Source organism: Nicotiana sylvestris, chromosome 6, assembly GCF_000393655.2.
Source record: "Nicotiana sylvestris chromosome 6, ASM39365v2, whole genome shotgun sequence".
Lineage (NCBI taxonomy): Eukaryota > Viridiplantae > Streptophyta > Magnoliopsida > Solanales > Solanaceae > Nicotiana > Nicotiana sylvestris.
The window spans coordinates 42,477,830-42,495,694 of NC_091062.1; the positions used below are offsets into that span (position 1 = coordinate 42,477,830).

At 39.6% G+C, this 17,865-nt stretch overlaps 1 protein-coding gene across 1 annotated transcript; it reads right to left on the reverse strand.

Moving 5' to 3' along the window:
- Nucleotides 1-386: 386 nt before the first annotated feature.
- Nucleotides 387-6,574, reverse strand: LOC104221644 (B-box zinc finger protein 22-like). Its single transcript, XM_009772746.2, has 3 exons — nt 5,865-6,574; nt 2,370-2,798; nt 387-1,271 (listed from the first exon to the last, which is right to left on the reverse strand). Exons 1-3 carry the CDS (start codon nt 6,045-6,047, stop codon nt 993-995), a joined length of 891 nt encoding a protein of 296 aa, XP_009771048.1. The 5' UTR covers nt 6,048-6,574; the 3' UTR covers nt 387-992.
- Between the last annotated feature and the right edge of the window lie 11,291 nt (nt 6,575-17,865).

Sequence of the window (17,865 nt, forward strand, 5' to 3'; positions counted from 1 at the left end):
ACAGCAGCATCGTTCATCCTGCGGCGTCGCAGTTGAAGCTAAAGACATGGCGCTTCCGAGTCAACCAACTATGGGCTAGATCCTAAAACCCCTGAGCCATGGAAGGCCCACACTCGGCACCAAACATAACCATGAGATAAATGATGGACCACCTTGTATATGATGTGCGTAGACAATTAGACTATCATCTGATCTTTGTGGAGCCTGATAAACTTGAATATCAAACCTGTGAAACATACCTCACTGTTTGGCTTTAAACCCACTGAGAATTGCTGTAAACACCACCATCCTTAAAGACCAGGAGGTCACTTTCACACCACTTGTAACTACCAGTACAGGTAATCTAAGCTAAAGGATAGAAGGAACAAATATGCAATGGAGGAAAATGAAGCATAAACAGATATCCATTCATAAGCTGATCATTATCTGTTATACATAGCTACAAGTGGCCACAAACAGCTGTTAGCCATAACATCATTCTGTAACTAGAACTATGAAGCTATTCTTCTGCGGCTAAACTTGAGATCCAAACTTGTAATATTTGAACGATGCATCATACACCAATTTAGCTACCGCAAGCATCAAAACTTGACTAACGCCAACATTCATGCGATAGCAAAAAACTAGGAGTACCTCCAACACGGCCTCTTCGTTTACCCGTAAGTCTGAGCAATTACTTCCTTCCATCCAAGGACAAGTTTGAAGATGAGGGTAACAACTGACTTTGCTGGTTTGCAAATATCCGGAAGAATCCACTGGTATTTCCTATAACATGATTCTTTGCACGACCGCTGGGGCGTTGAGCTAAACCCATACATTCAGCAGTAATCAGAATCATTTATACGACCAACCTCGCAAGGCAACCAGGAAGGGGTAGACACTTGCTCAAACAAAACATAAACTACGTACCACTTGTCGCTATATCCTACCTAACACGATCAGTGCCTAAACATTTTATTCACTACCTAATGTAGAAACTTGGGGAGAATGCGCTAAAAGGCCCTTCTCCTTTTGAAAACAAAACCATTTGATTGTTGATGTTGAAAGTTCTGCAAAGAGGAGCAACTACCGTCAGACTCGAACACTGCAGAATCAAATGGATTCTGGAGAGTTTTCGCCGGCCAGTAAAGTCCAGAAGCTGTAGGTGGCGAAGGAATTTGTGGCACAGCCCAACATGCCTCCGGCACCTCACTAAAGCACTCATCACCTTCAACTTCAGCATCTCTTAAGATTGGGGAGCTATCTGATTCTCCAACCTTTCCATTGTCAGCCTGATAGATTTCAAGGAATGAAAAAACTATAATTAGGTACCACATTGAAATGTGTCTACAGCGGTAAAATATATTAATAGCCCATTGAAAAAACTGAGACTTGTACAAGCATGATATTCAATCTACAGTACAGGCTGTCATCAAAGTGGTAATTCAACAGGAAACTACAGATAGGTGAAATAACAAATATGATACACGATAGTGCTTTCCAACTCCCTCAGTTTCACCCGTCTTATCCTCGCCAAGTGATGGTAAAGTAAAACTCAGTTTTCACCATAAATAAGATACATCCGCCAATATGCCACCACAGATATAAATACAGATATATTTTGCACATAGGGACAATTCTTTGATAGCTACACATATTTTCGCATTAGCTGTAACCAGAAGAGTCTGACTACTCTTCATCTATCATCTCGATACTTCTCAAGAGTTAGAACTCCCAGCACCTGAGAGTCTGCCAAAGTGACATAGTTATCCACCAAGACAGCATTAGCGATCACAAAGTCTATGATCTTGGGGTGTCTGGACTTGGTGACTGATGCAGTTGGCATAAGGCTGGCAAGTTTGTACCTGGACCTGCCTTTCACACTCCGAGATTTTATATGGTAGGTTCACACCTTCCGCGTAAGGTTTAGCTCTATTCAGCTTTAGCTAGTGGAACCAATAGATTAAGTTACCAGACACTTGCCATCAGATGCTTCCGTGTCTCCATATGAAAATGAATTCCTTGCAGTAAGTCTAGTCCTTATTGAGGCAGATACATGTATATACAACTAAACTCAAGAGTGCACATGACTGAAGCATGAATGCCACGACACAAAGCTCAATCTGAAGCTTCCACATATCCATATGGAAATGAACACCGTGCAAGTGCCTTAATGTTACATGTATACAAAATGACATGCACATAACAAAGGCATACAGGCCATACTCCAGAAGGAGACCTTTACGTGTATCCGCTGGTATATGCAGTGTGTAACTCTACAGTCCGATGATGATAGACAAAATACGATCATGTAGAGTAAATTCAAAGATAAAAAGAACTGAAACCCTTATTATCAAAAGAATGCGGAAAAGGGATAAGACAAATCATACCTTAGATGATCCATAATCCATGTATCCATAATTCTGATTGAAATCACCCATTCCAAGAAATTCATCAAACTGCCATTGTGGAATGATTCCAGCCGTAGAACCTCCAACCAATGGAAGACTACTAGGTGCAAAGTCCTCAACCCCACTGGTCTGGACAGGTAATACGTCATTACACACAGCATTTGATGACACGGGTGCAGTTCTCTTAGAAATTGGAGGAGATTCTTGCTCCTCAACCTTCTGGACAGAATGCGACTTCCCTGAGGATGCTGATGCAGCAGGATTGATAGGTTCAAGTCCCACTTTGACTCCTGTCAGCAAAAATCTCTGGTGAGCCGAGACATAAGCATTTGCTGTGTGAATAGAAATGTCACATTTTCGGCAGAGCAAAGCCCGATCCTCAAGGCAAAAGAAATAGCCAACGGTTTCCTGTACAAAATAACATCTCTTACTATCAGTATAAAAATGGAATTTCTTTTGGAAATAGGCATGAATTGTGTACAAGCTAAATGATGCTGAAGCATATACATATATTTTTTTGTTTCATTTTGTGAATTGCAATCATGACATGTAGACGTGATGAAGACTTTCATAGGTGGAGGTGGGACTACTCTGATAGATCTGATAAAATATAACTGCTTTGGCGCAACACCATGTGCCTTGCCACATGTCTCTGGCTATCAGGAAAAGTTCCATAACTTGCTTTCTCACTACAATTAGTACCCAGGCAATGCAACTTTGCAAGGACATAAAAAGCTATAATAATTCCCTAGACCTTAGCTGCTAACCATTCTTAAACTTTCTGAATGAAAGCCACCAGCATGAGGGTGATGCTCTACGGTGCCAGCCCCCAAAAATAAGGGCTCCATTGTTAAGAATCAGACACTTTCTGCTTTCCTCAGTTACTCGAAATGGAAAGGCAGAATAATGAAAAAGAAAAATATATGGAGTCTGAAACACCGGAAAGTAACACATCGAACTTGGCATGGCCAAGGGCAGGGGAGCTAGAAGCCCACCTACAGCTTCGGCCAAATCTAGTAGCTTTTGCTTAAATAGTGTATATTGGTAAAAAAAATCATTAAATATGTATAAGTATCAAATTTAGACTCAGTTATTAGCATTTGATGTATGTTGTTCTAAAATCCAGAACTCATAAAGTTGAAATCCTGACTCTGCCTCTGGACATCGCTACCAAACAAGCCAAGGAGAGAAAGGGAAACAAGACACAGTTTTCAGAGCTGAGCAATCAGCGTGCTAGAAACAGGTGTAAAGAGATTTGGACAAAATCATGTGGTTGAATGTCTAATACTAAGGTGAGAAAAGAGATGCACATTCAAGTTGCACCTGCATTCAAACCTGTTGAATAAGTGTTTCATAATTGACCAGAGCACTCTATTCTTTACTGTTCTTGACCAAGTTTAAGGCTGTTCTTTGATCCTTAAGAATCTGAATTCAGTTGAAAGCACAACTGATTTAGTACTAATTATTTCAGCATGTTTCTGTATTTCAATTGACATGTATAGCCTATTTAAAGGCATCTCTGTCAATGCATAAAAAGCATTCAACAATATACCAAAAATTTCCAGCATGTTGCAAAGGTCAAAGGTAAAATGTTAAAGGTACTAATACTCCATCCGTTTCAATTTAGACGAGCTAGTTTGACTCGGCACGAAATTTTAAAAAACAGACTTTTAAAACTTGTGGTCTTAAAAGCTTAAGGGGTAAAAGATTTATGGAGCCATGACATTTGTGTGGTTATAAAAGCTTCTCATTAAAGGTAAAATAATAAAATAAAAAATTTAAAGTTGAATTATTTTCAAATTTAGAAACGTGTCATCTATTTTGAAATATATTAAAAAGGAAAGTAACTCATCTAATTTGAAACACAATAATTAATGGGAAAAAAAAAAAAGAGAAAGCGATATGCAGCAGCCAGAATTTAAGTCAAACGTAAATACAATCAACAAACCGAATGCGCGTTGTCCTGTCTTGTCATAGAAGAGAGACAAATAAAAAAGATACTCCCTCTGCTCCACCTATTTCCTTTTTGATCGGTTCCAAAAAAATATCCCTTTCTAAATTTAAAAATAATTTAGCTTAAGCTTATAAACGAAAAGTTTTTATAACCACACAAATACCTGAACCCTCCTGTTGGAAAACTAATTCAAAGTTGTAGTAGGAAATCTTAGTTATTTAAGATTTGGTTTATTTAATTCATGTCTAAATAGGATTTGCAGTTAGAATAAATGTAGGAATAGACTTTCATGTTTCTAGTTGAAATAGGTTTCATACTATTATAAATAGGGATATTGATAGCTTATTTTATGTGTGGAGGAAATAAAGAATTGTAGAGAGCTTTCAGAGAGTTATAATAAAATAGTTTTCCTACATATTGATATCAGAGCTTCTACGATCTTGGAAGAGAATCAAGTAGCTTCCGCTGTGTGTGCCGCCTGTATGGCCCAAAAAAATATGTTGGCAAAATCATAGATAGTTGTCGACAAAATTAGATTATTCGATGAAAAGTTTCATGATAGATTCAAAAAAGAAAAACAAGTTTAAAGAGGTGCAACAAATATGGTACAAGATAAAGACACTCTTCTCTAAAAGTTGGAGAGAGGTTTTAGAAAAAATATTGAAAGTTGATTACGTGTTTCAACAAAATTGGTTGTTGGTGACAAAGTGCATCAGCGTGAGTTGGAGACATGGGCTTCAACAAAATTGGGTGTTAATGACAAAGTGCATCGACAGTTGGTGACAGGGGCTTCAACAAAATTGAGTGTTGATGCAAAGTGCATCAACGGTTGGTGACAAAGTACATCAACGTGAGTTGGAGACAAAGTGCATCAACGAATCGAGGGATGAAGACATGTGCTTCATCAAAAGTGAGAGTTGGAGAGAAGTGCTCCAACATAACTGCACAACGGACAAGTCAGACGTATACAACTTTGAATTACGGGAGAATGTTGGAAAACTAATTCAAAGTTGTAGTAGGAAACCTTAGTTATTTAGGATTTGATTTATTTAATTCATGTCTAAATAGGATTTGCAGTTAGAAAAAATGTAGGAATATGCTTTCCTGTTTCTAGTTGAAATATGTTCCATACTATTATAAACAGGAATATTGATAGATTATTTTATGTGTGGAGGGAATAAAGAATTGTAGAGATCAATCAGAGATTTTAATAATATTTTTTCTTCACCTCCCGACTTGTTTAGCATCACAAATTCCAAAAGTCTTTTTTTTTTCTTAAACTCGGTGACAGTACCACTTATTTACTTTTGTATCTACTTGTGACCCCTCCTCCCCATAAGAAGATATGGTATTTCACAACTACTCTATAGTGCAACAAAGATATTTGTAAAAACAAGTCAAAGATCGTGTCCTTTCCTTTGATTGAATTACGCTAGCAGACAGACAAAAACCAAACACATGACACCTCAGACTACACAAACAAAACAAACTGAATATAGATAAATAAAAGTCAATTTTACCTGGCAGATGTCACACTTGGGCATGGGTGAAGATGAAGTAGAAAGAGGAACTCTCTGGTGCTTACTAGCAAGCTTATTTGCAGCATGAACTTTATCATCACAAGACCAACAAAGAGCAGCCTCGTCCGCACAGCACAAAACCCTCGCCTCTGCTGACTCACACACGTTACACTGAATCTTCATCCTTAAAAATCCACCTTTCCACCCTCCAAAAAACACAAGCAACAGAGAAAAAACTAAGATCTGCAAGTGAAATGGTGAAAAGGGGTTGTGGGAAAACTAAAGGGGGTGTCTTCTGTGTAAAGGAAGAGAAAAATGGTGCCTGCCACAACCGCCCAGAGGCAACTTGGATTTAAAAGAGGTGTGTAGTAAGGTGCAGACTGATGTCTTTAACGGGGTTTACGGTTATGTTTCCAAAATGTTTGATTTTTTTCTTGGCAGAAAGGCGGTTGTACACGTGTCAGATGCTAGGGTGTTAACCAGCTCGCTGAGCTGGTTAGGGTTATAAGGGGATATCTGGCGGTGTCACGCGCTCTAGTCAGACTCACAACTCTTGGTCTGAGTTGGGGGGAATTGCTGAAATTCGAAGCGTACCGAAGAATCTTTATTTGTGGATAAACAACAAAACTGTGACATCCTCTCTACCCTCAAAGATAACATGAATCTTTTTATTTTTATATGTAAGGGTACTGTTTGAGGATTATAGGCAGGAAAAAAGGGCCCGTGAACAACTACTCCTACTCGTCAAGTGCGGAGACTCAAGACTGCCTGTTGGTGTTAGGTTGAGCCAGATTGTCAATGGTTATGCTGACGAAGCGTCCACGCGTTCTCGCGAGTCTGTTTGGAGTAAGGCAGTGCCATAGTATTGTCTTCGAGGCAGTTATTGCAGGATTAACATTAGAAATAAAATAAAACTAGGACTATAACCTCTATGACATATTCCATCTTTTATTCGAGATAGATTATATTAAAAATATGATATAAAAATGTACATATTAAGTTAATACCTCCAATTAAATAATGGATAAATTTAATTTCAAAATTTTATAAATAGATAATCCATGTGATTCCTTAAACCAAATGGCCCTTTAGAGTGCAGTTGTCCCTTACTGATAAGACCCAAGTTCCATTCAGAGGAAGTGCTGATATACTCAATTTTTGGGACACTATTGAACTTATACTCTTGTTGCACCAAAAATAGTAACTTTACCTGCTTTGGAACACACTTCAGACGTGCTGTCTGAAGTTTCAAAAATTCACGTCTAAGGTAAGAATTTTCGAATAATTTTCGTGTCTAAAGTTCTCCTAATGACAGTGCAAACTTCATATGCGAAGTTACAAATTTCGGGTAATATTAGCGTTTGAGACAGTGCAAACTTCAGACAATCACATCTGAAGTGCTTTCAAATTTTTGCATGCACTTAAGACGAATTAGTCTAAATGCAAAAATTGCACTCAAGATGCACTTAAGACTAACTAGTCTGAAGTGGAACTAAAGTTTTGCATGAACTTAAGACTAATTAGTCTAAAGTGCAAATTGCGTAGAAATTTATTCTTTGAATTTCAACAATTTAACACATGATTCAACACCCAAATCTATTTCAAATGAGCTCAAGTTTGAAACATAACTTTCAAATATGATAAATAACAAACCTGGATAATCAATTTATCAAAACAACAACAAATTTAATAGACGCATTTTGCAACTGAAATGAAACCCTAAGCAGAAACATAGAGAGGAGCTTTATAGCAGCTCACTGCCATTGAAACACCTTAAAATATGTTCACAAACATCATATGAATTCATTGTTACCTCTATTTTCACAATAATTAAGGAGGGAGAGGAGGAGGAGGAGGAGGAGGAGGAAAAGCAAAGTAGAAGCAGCTTGTATGGATATTTCCTGCTTGATGAAGGGAAGTCTCAATGTCAATTGTAAGGTTAGAAAAGTATCCCATAGTATCCAGATTCTACCATTGACTGCAGCTTGGTTGTTTGTTAGCACATTCCATCCAATGCGATAGCTTTTGCAATCCTTTAAGCATTCTATTCCTTTACTTTAGTTTTTATAAGTCCTACAAGCTTTATTTTATTTACTCTCATGTACTCTCTTACACTACAAGAAACTGGACTTATTATGGAGACATATTGTGGTGACCCATTGCGTTGCAGCAAAAGTTATAGTTTTAGCGGCGACTTTAAAATGTCGCTACAAAATGACAATATTTAGTTGCGACTTTATTAGGTCGCCTCTGATATATGCAACTAAAGGCTGAAATATTTCATTCCCGCGAAAGTAAAATTTTGGCTCCACGGATTTTGTGGCGATTTTAATAGAGTCACTGCTAAATAGTTTTTGGAGCGACTGGGTCGCCTCTATTACTTAGTTATTTTAATTAAAAAAAGGCAAAATACATAAGTTGTCACCTGACCTATGACCCAAATCCCCCTTACACACTTTCTGCAAACAAAAATTATTTTACACACGCAATCTTTCTAAAGTGTGTCTAAGACACACTACTTTTGTCAGATGAGGCGTGCGTGTTTAACAAATAAAGTGAGCGCGTCAGATCTATACATGTTTTGTCAACATGCCCATCTGCAGCTTTATTACAACGACTCAGATTTAATAAAGTCGATCTAATGGCCTACATTATTCTTTTCTTTTTATCTTTTTTCGTTTTACCAAAAAATATCTTTCTAGCCTCCATTTTCTTTTCTCAAGGTATTGTTCACTCAATCTCATTGGATAATTACTTCGATCGTTTTCTCTACTCGAGAAGCTTGCCGGTAAACTAGTCATTTTGAAGTTTTTTCTTTTCCTTTTTTTCTTTTTCCCTTTATAATGAGAGGAGCGTGTGACCGGAATAAAGGGATAAAATAAGTTTGACTTTGATTTTGGTTGCAGCTTTTGAATCTACAGTTGCAGATTTTGATTTTAATTTTGGTAAATAGGAATTTCAAAATTTGATAAGTTTGGGTGCTTCAATTATATGGATAGGTTCTTGATTCATGTTAATATTTTGTTCTGGTGGGGATTTGCCATGACTGTTGGAGTTTAGAGGAAGAGGTCGATGGGTATGGGGTTCAGAAGAAGATGAGAAACGTGGGGGAGGGGGCTTTGTTTCTTTTTTGTTTGTTTTCTTTTAAATATTATCAATTGGTGTAAATTTAGTATTTTCTTTTTTTTCTTGAGTTAGGACACGTGTCACGACCTTATTGGCGCGTGACCTTACACATATTTTGAAAAGTTGGTCAAGAAAAAAGTGGTGTGTACTAGCTACACTTTAGAAAGGTTGCGTGTGTAATATTATTATCATCCACAGAAAGTGTGTAAGGGGAAATTTGGGTCATAGGTCAGGTGGGTAGTTATGTATTTTGCCAAAAAAAAAAAGAGGCACATAACAATTAAAACAACAGAAGACCTTAAAAGAACAAAATTCTTGCTTTCCCCTCCATTTCTCAATTTTATTGTTCCCTCTCACTAGAAACCCCCTCTCTTCTAAAACTCACTGCTCTCCCCTACTCTGCTCAAAATCCCTAAAATCATAAAATGTAAATCTCATATAGATGCTCCATTTCTCAACTACAAAGGAAGAACTATGTTGGCTGCTCCGTTTCTCTGCTTCCAGTTACTGACCCAAAAGCTCAAATTATATATGTGTTAAAATCTCTAAATACTTTCATTTTTCTTTTGGGTTATATGAAAGCATGTTGGGTTTTCTTAGGATTTCCAAATACAGCAAGTATTAAGGGAAAATTTTATATTTGGGGTTCTTTATAATGATTCTAGAAGGCAAAATTTTTAGCATGCAGCTAGCAATAATTATTATTTTAATATTTTTACATTTGTATTCTCATATTTCATCTCAAATTTCTTTGACCCATTTGAATATTTACAGGAATTCATACAGTTTGTGTCATCTAAGTTTTGACTGAACTCTCAACTATATATTTTTCTGGGTAAGTAAAAGTTTCTTCTTGAAAGACCCTTTGGTGTTGTTATTGTGATTGCATTTTTGGTATTTCATTCTTTTTATGTTTTTATATGGTTATGTGCATTTTCAATTTTTTTGACAATATTTATTTGGGTTTTGTTCGAACCTTCAATCTGAGGTCAGTTTTATTTTTCTATGTTTCTCTTTATTTTTGTTCGAACCTCAATCTGACACTATTTCATTATTTTTATGTTCTTATATACTTTCTTAAAATTAGTGAATGAGTCTTTTTGCCATATGATTTGATATTTAAACAGAAGGTAGAGTTAAAACATTGGAAGAAGATTTGTGGCAGTATATGCTCTTGAGGAAAATAAAATACTTTGTTGAATAAGGGAACATGGTAAGAAATGAGTTGCTATAATGTGTATCCTAGGCGTAATAGCTACTGTTATTCAAGCTTTTATCATAAGCGATCATTCTTATTTAAAGAAGTTCTTCCCGAGGGGTCATTGAATAAGTTTAATATTGTTTGAAAATTGATATGAATATCCCTATATTAAATTTTAGAGTAACATGTTGCTACTGAAAATATATATAATTATGGTCAATATATAGTTGTTGAGAAAATAGGTATTAGTGTCGACATAATTTGTTCATACTGTTGGTTTCTTTGTTTTGTAGCGACCGAGGTCGCAACAAAAAGACAATAATCTTTTCGTGGATTTACCACTTTTTGTGGCGATAAAAAGTTGCCACTAAACTTATATTATTTGTAGCGATGATAGTTGCAGCTAAAGCTCACATACAGTGGCGACCCAATTAAAATTTATTCTAGTGAAATTGTTTTTTGTAGCGTATTTGTATACTTTTTGTGGCGACCAGATCGCTACAAATGGGGATAGTTTTTGTGGCGACGCGTAAATGTCGCCGCAAATAACATTTAGTTACGGTTGTACTTGCAGCAATACGAAAGTCGCCACTAATATGTTTTAGCAGCGACTTTCATAGACTTTGCAGTGACTTTGGTCGCCACAAGAAGGCTGAATTCTTGTAGTGTTACCATCTTTTGTTTATACCTTTTATTTACACCCCTAATGTTCTAGAACAACCAATTCATCAAAGAAGTATAGTACTCCCACCTCTATCCCATGTGGTATCTGATCCTCATATCTACTTGTTGACATAGATTCAAACTTATTCTTCACTTGGATAGAGGTCAATACTAGGAAGTTGGTGAAGTTAAGTTGAGTGCTAGACTGCAATGCTTTGCCTCTATCATCTTGTTTTTCCTCTGTAGTTACAAGTAAAACTGTGCTTTGTTGAGATGACTCCTTAGCCCCCCTATGATTAGCTAACTTTGTAACACCTGTTTGGCCTACAGGTTCCACATTGTTACCCTCTAGTCTTGGATCAGCATGTGCATTTTGTACTACATTGTTAAGCTCAGTTGCATCAGGTGCATGGCCTTTGGTTCTCCATTCTTGTGTAACAGCCTTGTTACCCCTTGTCTTCCTTATTTGATTTGGTTGTTGTACAACATGGTGTGTCTAGGTAACACATTTGTGTCCCACAACCAAACACTTATCACAGTAAGAAGGTTTCCAATCATAACCATAATTTCATTAGGGTCCATAACCATAATTTCAGTGGGGCAGTTCTTTGGTTACATTAACCTCAATAAGAATTCGAGCATAGGATACTCGAGTCCGCTTAATAGTACACTCATCAGCAAAAATAAGGGTCCCAATAACACTAGCAATTCTGCTTAACGAGCTAGCACCCCAGCAAGACATAGGTAGTTTAAGAAACTTCACCCATAGTGGCATAACAGTAGGAAATTCCTCTGTGAAATCAATGTCTGGAGTCCATGGTTTTAGGATGATGGGCTTGTTAGCAATAGAGCAAGGCCAACACATAGTATCTCACGTGCATATGCTGCAGACTGAAATTTGATGATATAATAACCTTCTTCGTGAAAAAACAGCTCAGGCTCAGCAACATGTGCCCGCAATTTGATGTATCGTTTCATTGCTTTGTAACCTGGACCATCACTTATGATGTATGATATCAATGCACATCTCCACTTGTTCTCCTCCTCTTCTACTTCTAGCTTATCTAACTGAACCACAGGTTGACCATCAATGATTTGTGCTGGTTATAGGAAAGTGACCATCAATAAACCTGTGTCCATTGGAAGCGATGGGCTCGATTGGTCCAATAATATCCATCCCCTGAGCGTCGAACGACCATGGTGAGCTTGTTGCATTAAGCTCATTTGGAGGTACCTTTATCATGTCTGCATGTATCTGATAGTGGTGGCACTTCCGGACATACTGGATGTAGTCCGTTTCCATAGCCATCCAAAAGTAACCAGCTCAGAGTATCTTCTTTGCTAAGACAAAACCGTTCATATGTGGACCGCAGGTCCCAACGTGAATTTCCTCTAGTAGCTTGGATGCTTCCTTTGCATCGACACACCTTTGTGACCCTAAATTAGGAGTCCTCCTATACAGGATTCTTCCGTTGTAAAAGAAGTTGTTGGACAACCTCCGAAGTGTGCATTTCTGAGTAGGATTTGCAAGCTCTAGGTATTCTCCTATTGCCAAATATTCCTTGATGTCATGAAACCAAGGCTTTCCGTCTGCTTCTTCTTCAACATAGGCACAATACGCTGACTGATCATGGATTTTCACTCGAATAGGATCAATGAAATTCTTGTCTGGGTGTTGTATCATAGATGACAGGGTAGCCAATGCACCGGTGAATTCATTCTGGACTCTGGGAACATGTTGGAACTCCGTCTTCGTGAACCTCCTTCTCAATTCATGTGCATGATGCAGATACGGGAGTATCTTGGAGTTCTTTGTCGCCCATTCTTATCGTACCTGATGTATAAGCAAGTTTAAATCTCTGATCACTAGCAACTCTTGAATGTTCATGTCGATGGTCATTTTAAGCCCTAAGATGCAAGCTTCATATTCAGCCATGTTGTTGGTGCACGAGAACCTGAGTTTGGCAGACACCGGATAATGCTGCCTGGTTTCTGATACTAGGACTGCTCCTATGCCAACTCCTTTGAAGTTCGCCGCTCCGTCGAAAAACATTCTCCAACCATCATAGGATTCTGCAATGTCCTCTCCTATGAATGATACCTCTTCATTAGGAAAGTATGTTTTCAGGGGTTCATATTCCCCATCCACGGGATTTTCAACAAGGTGATTTACTAGTGCCTGTCCCTTGATTGCTTTCTGAGTCACGTAGACAATGTCAAACTCACTCAACAGGATTTGCCACTTGGATAGCTTGCTAGTGGGCATGGGCTTCTAGAAGATGTACTTCAAAGGATCCATCCTTGATATGAGATATGTAGTAGAGGCACAGAAGTAGTGCCTCAGCTTCTGAGCTACCCAAGTCAAAGCACAACAGGTGTGCTCTAACAAAGAATATCGGGCCTCGTACGGGGTGAACTTCTTACTGAGGTAATAGATGGCCTGCTCCTTCCTCACTGTTTCGTCATGCTGCCCCAGAACGCAACCGAAAGCTCCATCCAATACTGCAAGGTAGAGTAATAAGGGTCTATCTAGCTCAAGCGGGACTAAGACTGGTGGTGTTGACATGTATTCCTTCTTTTTTGATGGCGATAAGTGAACGCTGATTCGCGTTTCCTTGACGTTTTCTGCATCTCCCAGGTTGACAATTTCTGTCTTGTCCAGGTTGGACTTAGGTCTGTTCTCAAAATTCTCAGCTTCCTTAACAATCTCTTCCTGTATGTCATCTTCCTCTGAATCTATGTCCGTTTGTTGCGTTGTCTTGTTGCATGTCATAGTCATTGGTTCATCAAGATAAGTAATAGTAATACTGTATAAGTAAAGTAATGAGAGAAAAATAATAATGAGCGTCGATTCATAAGAAAAAAAATTCTTTGATAAATTGCATAGTCGTTTTGAACATTGGAGATCTTATTGCGGGAATTGAAAATATGCGAAAAATAAAATATTTTAGTAAAGGAAACAATGCTTGTTTTAGCCTTGCTACCCCGAGGCTCGTCGGGCTCTGGTTGTCCTGATGGTCCAGTTATTGAGGCGTGCCCCTCTGCTTATAGCCTGTATGGAAGGGCCTTCCTCCCCTTCCTCCTCGAGAACAACACAACAGTCCATGTCATTATCTTCTAAGAACAAGTTTTTCACCGCTGCCAGTGCTTCTTCTTCATCTGACCCATAAATAATATCGACCGGTTGGAAGATCTGCTCCAGATGTGGTATCGGCTACTCCAGTGGATAGTAAGGACCGCGCCATGGTGGCAATCAGTTGTTGAATTCTTCCCAGGTGTACTCGTATCCCAGACCAAAAGTAGTGCTATGTTTCTTGAGCTTTATGGGTTTAGCGATTCCTTGAAGGTTCTTTCCGAGTCCCTTGCCAGGTTCGTACCCACTCCAACTCAATATACTATCGATCTTGTTATCCCACCATTTATCTTTGTCAACATCATTTACCCGTTCAATATGATGGTAAGTTTCTCCGCCTAGCTTCCTTCTCCCTTCGATTGCCGGAATGGTCTAGCGACTGTATATAGGGTTGCTCCCGTCGCCGTGAATGATCACCTCTTGATGATTACATTCGAATTTTACTGCCTGATGCAGTGTTGATGCTACGGCCCCAGCGGCATGGATCCATGGCCGTCCCAACAGCAAATTGTAAGATGCTGGCACATCTATTACTTGGAAATCAACATCGAACCAGGTTGGCCCCATTTGCAAGCATAGACTAATTTCCCCAATAGTGGACCTCTAGGAGTCGTCGAAGGCTTTCACGTTGATAGCTCCGTCCTTTATCTCGTGCAGTCCTTTACCCAACTTCTTGAGTGTTACCAGTGGACAGATTTTGAGACTGGAACCTCCATCGATCAGGATTCTGGTGATAAAATAGTCCTCGCATTGCACGGTGATGTGCAGTGCCTTGTTGTGACCCAACCCTTCAGGTGGCAGCTCATCCTCATGAAATGTAATTTTATGACTTTCCAATACCTGTCCTACCATGTTAGCTATTTCCCCGCTAGTGATGTTGCTTGGCACATATACTTCACTCAACACCCTCAACAGAGCGTTCTTGTGCGCCTCAGAATTTTGTAGCAAAGCAAGAATGGAGATTTGCGCTGGTGTTTTGTTCAATTGGTTAATGACCGAGTATTCCTTGGCCTGTATCTTTCTCCAAAGATCGTCCGGCCCTGTCTCAATTATGGGTGACCGATTGGAGGTATTCTTGCTTGACTCAGCTAAATATTCAGGGGTATAAACTCTACCAGTTCTCATCATACCCTGTGCTGCAATAGTCTCTTCGAGCCTGACCTTGCCTTTCCTCCTCGCCTCGGCTGTATAGTCCCATGGTATAGCCTTTGTATGGAATAACGTCATGGTCGACATCGCCATTGGCATTGGTGTGGCTGTCCTTACTCCGAACGGAGCATGTGCCTTGGGTGGTAAAACTGCAACTTCAAACGATGTGGGTGCGTTTGCTGGAGATACGAATTCGACCTCAATTGGCACTGGTGTCTTTGTAGATGACGTCGCTTCGAACTCAAGTGGCACAGACATATTTACCTTAGCGTCCCCAGACGGCTAAATTTGGACTATGATGGGATTAAGAGAAACTATTGGCTTCTATGGGTCATCAAAGTCTGGATCTTATCTTTTAGAGAACAACATTCGTCGATGTTGTGTCCTTTCATTCCGGAGTGGTATGCACAGGATTTGTTTGGGTTAACCTACTGAGAAGGGTTCTCAGGAGTTGCAGCAGGGATGAGGGTGGCATAACCAGCATCTTTGAGTCTATCGTACAACTGGTCAATAGGTTCAGTAATGGCTGTATATTGTTTCGGAGGTTTGCGATCAAAATTTGGCCGAGGTCTAGGGAAGTTTTGGCGTGCAGGAGGTGATTGATAGTGGGATGGTTGAGCATTGTAGGTTTGGTAGACATGTGCGGGTTGGGAATATCTGGGCGAAGTAGGCTGATATGTGGGAGGTGGAGGTGATTGATAAGTGGGTGGTGGAGCTTGATAGGAGGGTAATGGTGCTTGGTAGTTTGGAGTTGGTTGATATGTGAATGGAGGTGTTGGGTAAATTTGGTATTTGACAGGAGATTTGGTCCTCTGTGAAACCATTACGGCCCCTACGTCCCTTTTCTTGGACACACCACTAGACTGCAAGGCCTTATTTGTAGCTTGTAAGTCCTCGAAGTTTGTAGCAATTTCGCTTTTGATACCCTCTTCAATCCTTTCACCCAGTTTGATAATGTCGAAGAATTTGTGGCTCTCGATCATCATTAGTCGTTCATAATACTGTGGGTCCTAAGCACGGACAAATAATTTGTTCATCTGTTCTTCCTCTAAGGCAGGTCTGACCTTAGCAGCTTCGGACCTCCATCGAGTAGCATACTCGCGAAACGTTTCTATAGGCTTCTTTTTTAGATTCACATCTGGCGCATTCTCTGTGTTAAACCTGAACCTGTTCATAAAGTCGGACGCTATGCTTACCCAGCTTGACCACTTCTTTGGATCTTGGCTGATGTACCATGACAACACATCTCCTTTCAGACTCCTCATGAACAGCTTCATGCGGATTCTCTCGTCCTTCCCTACTCCAACCAGCTTGTCACAGTACGTTCTCAAATAGACCCTTGGATCCCCTATACCATCAAACATTTCGAACTTCGGAGGTTTGTACCCCTCGGGCAGTTCGACATCGGGCTGTATGCAAAGATCTTCATAGTTCAGCCCTTCAATTCCTTTGCTTCCCTCAACGCCCTGAATTCGGCTAGTCAATTTCTTAAGTTCCTCAGCCAGATTTTTGATAAGTAGGTCGTTATCATCAGACTCGGGTGTGCTTGATGTGGGTTGGGCGGAGTGTGACATGGTCTCCACGTAGATGGGGGTGTTATGGTGGGTGCAGAAGTGGTCATTTGTGGAGTTTTGGGGTTCTGGAATGAGTAACGGGGTGTTGTTTCAGGTATGGCAGGTGTTGCAGTGGTGGTGAGGAGCGGGATGGTTCTGTTGCTTTGGGATAGTCTATGGAGGTGTAGGGTTCTCAACATTTGGGAAATTGATATCCGGGGTGGTGAGGGAAAATGACAGATTTTCCAGATTCCGAACCTGATCAAGTTCTTCTTGGAATTTCAGCAGATTTTTGTCGAGTTGGGATGCATTTTCCTTAGGAAGCTGAGTACCATGACCACGAGTGACCTCTACCCGTTCAGTTGAGTTCTCTTTTCTGACGTTATTCAAATCTTCCATCTTCCTTTTGTTCTTGTTTTGACAGGACTAAGAGGGGGAGCGGGTGGAGGGCCCCTGGATCTCGTGGAATAGGATGATGTTGCCAGAGTGCACGAACTAATCTTTGGGGAGGGGAATAATAAAACAAAAATAAAAGCAAAAAAGTAACAAGTTAGTGAGGATCATAAAAAATGTTGCAATATTTAAACACGTAGTGCGGAATGTAAAACGTATCCTAATTTGGGAACTTTTTTGTGCCCGAGGTAGGCCTAGCGACAAATTTGGAGAACTTAAATGCTAAATGCCTCATTTTATTGATAGAAAATAAGACGAATCCCAAATCGACACTAGACAAACAGGAAATAAATGTCATTAATGGCCATTGGCCTCATTACATTTTATAAAGCGAAAAGACAAACTCCTATCTATTTGGTCCCAGAAGAACCTTCCCCAGATTTGGCATCCTTGGCTCTATCGAACAACTTTCCCAAATCGCGAAGTCCCAGCAATAGGTAGGCTCTGGCTAGATGTCCGCCTTCGTTTCCTTCAGCATTTTGGCAGTCTTCGACCCTCTTGAGAAACTTTCTTTCCAATTTCACTATGCCTCACTCCGAGTATCCCAGTCGCTTGGTGGAACTGACAACCATGTCCTTCCATTCCTTAATCAGTTTTTGGTTGGCTTCTTGTATCTCACGGTGCTCGCTTTCGCACTCCCAGATCCTCTTGCGTAGTTGGTTGTATTTGACCTATGCCTCGGCCTTTTAATCTATGATCATGTGGCCGCTAGCAAACCCTGGC